The 5,786-nt window shown below is 51.2% G+C and overlaps 1 protein-coding gene across 1 annotated transcript; it reads right to left on the bottom strand.

Moving 5' to 3' along the window:
- Window positions 1-2,217: 2,217 nt before the first annotated feature.
- On the bottom strand, window positions 2,218-3,150 carry LOC148220901 (olfactory receptor 14J1-like). The gene has a single exon (XM_088180712.1). The coding sequence runs from the start codon at window positions 3,148-3,150 to the stop codon at window positions 2,218-2,220; it is 933 nt and encodes a 310-aa protein (XP_088036838.1).
- Window positions 3,151-5,786: the final 2,636 nt, after the last annotated feature.

Here is a 5,786-nt window from a genome sequence, read left to right as displayed (position 1 = left end):
GCAGCCCCTGCCAGGAAAGTTCCTTCTGTGGGGCTGCAGAGGCCCTGCCCGAGCCCAGGGCACAAAGGCCTGGGTGCCTCTGGCCCTGCCAGCCCTGCCCAGCCCTTGGCCATCTCTCCTGCAGGCTGTGCCCCCTGTGCGTGCTGCTCCTGTGCCCTGGCCGGCTGCACACGCCCATCTCGCTGTCCCCCCCAGCATTTCTCAGCCCAGCATTGCTGTGCCCTCCCTGGGCTCCCTGCACCCAGCGCTGCCGGCTCCTGGCACACAGAGCCATGGCCTGGCCCAGCCTCACGCTGGGACACCTCGGGCACCAACATTCTGCCCTGGGAGGGACTTTTCTGTTTCCTCACCTCCAGGCTGAACCTTCCAGGCTGCACTTTGGGGAGGTTTCCTTCTCTTCCCATTCCACAGGAAAGCTCTGACTCCTGCTGTTCACAAATAGAGGAGGGCTGGTGGGAGATGTTCTGGTCAGAAGCTCTTTGGGGTACAGTGACAGTGAAATTATTGAGTTTTTAAATATTCTGTGAGAGAAGGAGGGGCAACAAAACTTCTACACTGGCCTTACAGAGAGTAGAATTCAGACTATTTAGGATGCAGATTTGGAGATAACTGAATCACTTCTGACTTTTTTAAGGGAAACAGTCTTTAAAAAGAAAGCATTCCAGGAAGGGTGGAGAAACTTAAAGAAAGATATCTTGAATGAGCAGGAACGGCTTCTCTCTGTGTGCCAAAAGTGAGCCAGTGAGGAAAAGTCTGCCCTGGCTGGGCATGGGTGTTTTTCCAGAAACTCAGGAAAAAAAGAGGGTGCATCACATTTGGACAGAGGGGCAGGCAGCTCAGGAAATGTTTAAGGATATTATTAGGTCATGCAGAAAGAAAATGAGACAGGCAAAAGCTCAATTAGGACTTAACCTGGCCACTTCAGTGAAAAATAATAGAAAATATATCTATAAATTATTAACAAACATGGACAAGGAGAACCTCAGCTCTTTATTGGATGCTGTGGGGAATATAGTAACGAAAGATGAGGAAAAGGCTGAAATACTTAACCCATTCGTGTCCTCAGTTTTCAAAAATAAGACAGGTTGAGCTCAGGACAAGTGTTCTCCTGAGCTGGTAGATGGGGACAGGGAGCAGAACAGACACCTGTAATCCAGGAGGAAACAGCTGGGGACCTGCTGAGCCACTCAGATGCTCACAGGTGTCTCTGGGAACAGATGGGATCCATCCTAGGGGGATGAGGGAGCTGCTGGATGAGCTCCCCAAGCTGCTCTCCATCATTTCTCATCAGTGCTGGCTCAGCAGGGAGGTGCCAGAGGACTGGAGGTGCCAATGTGAGCCCATGCCCAAGAAGGGCTGGAAGGAGGATGTGGGGAACTGCAGGCCTGTCAGCCTGACCTGGGTGCCTGGTGAGGTGATGGAACAGATCACCTTGAGTGCCATCACAGGGCACCTCCAGGCTGGCTGAGGGATCAGAGGCAGCCAGCGTGGCTTTCAATATCTGCATTGATGATCTGGATGAGGGCATTGAGTGCACCATCAGCAAATGTGCAGATGGCACCAAGCTGGGTGTGAGTGTGGATGTGCTGGAGGGTAGGAGGGCTCTGCAGAGGGACCTGGACAGGCTGGATCCAGGACCCAAATCCAACAAGGTGAGGTTTAAAAGGACCAAGTGCTATGTCCTGCACTTTGGCCACAACAACCCCTGCAGTGCTCCAGGCTGGGGACAGAGTGGCTGGACAGCAGCCAGGCAGAAAGGGACCTGGGGGCACAGATGGACAGCAGGCTGGACATGAGCCAGCAGTGTGCCCAGGTGGCCAAGAAGGCCAATGGTTTGTGGCCTGGATCAGGAATGGTGTGGCCAGCAGGAGCAGAGCTGCTGTGCTCAGCACTGATCTGTCCAGCTCTTCACATAGACATTGCTGCTGCAGCTCCAGAAAAAGGAAAAAAAAGGGGCATCACCAGGGAAAATTTTGCTGGGAGATCTTTTGTTCATTAATTCCTCCAAGAGCAAAAATCCCCATTAAAAGAGTCTAGGGCCACAGCAGAGGTGGAGAGAACCAAAATGAGAAATAGCACATTGTGGACAATAACACATTATTGTGGACAATATTAAAAAACTAAAACACAGGAAAAAAAAAAGAAAAAGCCAAAACCAAACCAAGAAGAAAAATCAAACATTTTTCTTACAAGTGATTTCAGTATTTTGCCTGTAATTTAATGTTTCTGAAATCTTCCAGTCATCAGTGTCCACACTGAAGCCTTGAGCTCCTGGTTCCTCAGGCTGTAGATGAGGGGATTCAGGGCTGGAGGCACCACTGAGTACAGAACTGACAGTGCCAGATCCAGGGATGGGGAGGACATGGAGGGGGGCTTCAGGTGAACAAATGTCCCAGTGCTGATAAACAGAGAGACCACAGCCAGGTGAGGGAGGCAGGTGGAAAAGGCTTTGTGCCTTCCTTGCTCAGAGGGGATCCTCAGCACAGCCCTGAAGATCTGCACATAGGAGAAAACAATGAACACAAAACAAACAAGTCCTGAAGTGGCACTAACAGTAAGAAGCCCAACTTCCCTAATATAGGGTTTGGAGCAGGAGAGTTTGAGGACCTGTGGGATTTCACAGAAGAACTGGCCCAGGGCATTGCCATGGCACAGGGGCAGGGAAAATGTATTGGCCGTGTGCAGCAGAGCATTGAGAAAGGCACAGGCCCAGGCAGCTGCTGCCATGTGGGCACAAGCTCTGCTGCCCAGGAGGGTCCCGTAGTGCAGGGGTTTGCAGATGGACATGTAGCGGTCGTAGGACATGATGGTCAGGAGATAATACTCTGCTGACATGAAGAACACATAAAAAAAGAGCTGAGCAGCACATCCTTCAAAGGAGATGTTCTTGGTGTCCCAGAGGGAATTGTGCATGGCTTTGGGGACAGTGGTGAAGATGGAGCCCAGGTCAGTGAGGGCCAGGTTGAGCAGGAAGAAGAACATGGGGGTGTGCAGGTGGTGGCCGCAGGCTACAGCGCTGATGATGAGGCCGTTGGCCAGGAGGGCAGCCAGGGAGATGGCCAGGAAGAGGCAGAAGTGCAGGAGCTGCAGCTGCCGCGTGTCTGCCAATGGCAGCAGGAGGAAGTGGCTGATGGAGCTGCTGTTGGACATTTCTTCACTCTGGACATGGTGGACTGTTGAAAGAAGACATTGTAAAGCCGTGACCAACTCCTTTGACTCAATCCTATGCTATTTTCTTAGGAATCCCCTCAAAATACTGCTCTTCTTGTTGGGGTAACTTTGCTAAACCTTTTTCAGTTTGGGTATCTGTTGATGCTGATTTACTGCGTCATCCTCAGAATTGCTCTCAGCCAGAACACTGAGAAGCCCAGAAGGAAAACAGGGCTATATTTGACACTGTGCAGTCAGCCCTGCTGGTCCCACACTCTTGCAATTTGCTCATTTCCCCTCTCTCTATTTCATTGTGATTGCCTTTAAAACATTCTTGAAAAACTAAGTGGACTTTGAAGGCTCCAATTTCAAAATACTTTTCCACAAAGTCTTTTTAATTTTTTTGCAGATAGACAGAGAGATACCAAGGGTTGTTCTTGCTCTCTGCTGCCTGGAGTTGTGCCTACTTGGAGAGGCTTCTCTCTATCCAAGCCTTGTCCCTGCCAGTGCTGCCAGAGCCCAGCCCAGCTCTGGGGGCTCAGCTCTGCCCTGCACACCCATCCCAGCACAGGGCACTGCCCAGGGCCATCTCCCTGCCAGCAGGGCCTTAAGGGCAGCTCACACAAACTGAGATGCTGCAAGCCAAGGTGCTGCTGCTGCTGTCTGGAGGCACAGGAGGGTGAGGAGGGACTTTGTGCGGGAGATGTGAGGCAGATCTGCCGAAGCCCAGTGGGACAGTGCAGGAGTGTGAGTGACACAGACACACCTACCAGCCCCTTTGCCTTGCCTTGAGGAGAAAGCTGAGAGCAGCCCTGGCCATGCAGCACCATCTCCACAGCAGGAGGAATCTGCCCTGATGGGGGTGGCTCCTTGCACCTCCAACTTCTCCCCACAGTCGATGGGGAGCTGCCAGGCAGGCTGAGAGCTGTCCCTGGCAGGTGGCACATGGCCCGGGATGGCCAAGAGCCCTGAGTGCTGCAGGAGCTGCTCTGCAGGACAGCCCTGGGCAGCCCTGGCTGCAGCCCCAGCTTCAGCCCCTGCAGCCGTCCCTGGCAGCAGGAGCCGTCCTGCCCTGTCCCTCTGACGGTGCCCAGGGCAGCCCCCTCTGCAGAACATCCTCCTCCCCCTCTTGTGCCTCAGAGAAACTGGGAGAGTCCTCCTGACACATCCCCCAGGCTGTGGGCTGTGCTGGCTCCAGGAGATGCCTCCAGGAGCACAGGGGACATTGCCCTGCACCCACACACTCACCATGTCCAGGGCTGTGGAGATGTTTCCCCAAGTGCAGTCTCAGCTCAATGTCTTCCCAGTCCTGATTGCCTTGAGCCTGTCTGTGCCTGGCTCCTGTGCCCTCAGTGCCTGCAGGCAGTGCCCTCAGCCCTGCTGGGCTGGCAGAGGAGCTGCTCCTCAGCAGAAATGTCTTTTTGAAGCTTCTCTTGGTTTACCTTGGGAGCTGCCTCTGTGCCAGGAGCCCGGCCCAGCTCAGCAGCACAGACACAGCACAAGGAATTTAATGAATCTCTTGGTTCATTAAATATTTACATTATAATCATTCCCTGTGAGAGTGTTCCAAAACTTCTCAAGAACTCAAATTAAAATGCTGTAGTTTCTTGAAGTTTTAATGGGTCCCAATGAGGGACACAACTGAGAAAATGTCCCCAGGTTCCAGTTAGAGCAGGAAATTCGAGGCAGAGATGACAGGTGGGGACATAGAAATGTCAAGTCTTTCCCTTTTGACACCAACTCTTTTAGTAGTTTATAGAATCATGCCCCCAATTATCTACTTTAATTAGTCCCTTGAGAGCTTTGTATTGCCATTCAGTGGGGCTCATTAATACTTTGAGATACTCAAGGTTTGGGTTTTGCTTTTGCATTGGAGTCTCTGAGAGCTTTGTGCAATCATGGCCTCCAATTATCTGCTTTAATGAGTCCCTTGAGAGCCTTTGTCAGTAACAACACTCAGTGGAGCTCATTAATACTTCAAGGCACTCGGGGTTAATTTAAGTTCTACTTTTTGACACTGGGTGTCTGAGAGGTTTGTGCAGTGACAGCTTCCAATTATCTGCTTTAATTAGTCCCTTGAGAGCCTTTGTCAGTAATGACACTCAGAGGGGCTCATTAATAATTCACGGTACTCAGTTTTTTTAAGGTACTGGGAGTTTCCCTTTTGACACCAATTCTTTTAGTAGTTTATGCAGTGATGTCCCCAATTTCTGCTTTAACAAGTCCCTTGAGAGCTTTGTACTGACACTCACTGGGGCTCATTAATACTTCAAGGAACTTGAGTTTTTTAAGGTACTTTCCTTTTTCCTTTCTTCTCTGAGTCTCTGAGAAGTTTTTGGGCAATCCTGGCCTCCCATTCTCTCCTCCAAAGAGTGTCCATGAGGAGCCTGTGTTGGGGATGGACCTCAGTAGGACCCATTAATGCTTTGAGACACTTTGGGTTTCTCTTCTGCCTTGGACTCCTGGAAAGGTTTGTGCAATCTCCTCTCAGGCCATGAGGTTCAAGGGCTCAGCACCAAATGCACCCCGGGGCTGATTGGGACCAAGCAAGTCCTGACAAACCATGGCTCTGCCTTGATTTCCCTCTGGTCAAGAACATATCCAGCAATTAGTTACACTGAGTATTTTGGCTACTT

This window comes from Sturnus vulgaris, chromosome 30, assembly GCF_052056855.1.
Source record: "Sturnus vulgaris isolate bStuVul1 chromosome 30, bStuVul1.hap1, whole genome shotgun sequence".
NCBI lineage: Eukaryota > Metazoa > Chordata > Aves > Passeriformes > Sturnidae > Sturnus > Sturnus vulgaris.
Note: the sequence above shows the minus strand (reverse complement) of the source record. Positions and strands in the feature narration are given on the sequence as shown.

Coding starts and splice junctions, on each gene's coding strand:
- LOC148220901 (XM_088180712.1), bottom strand. CDS start 3,150: ATGTCCAACAGCAGCTCCATCAGCCACTTCCTCCTGCTGCCATTGGCA.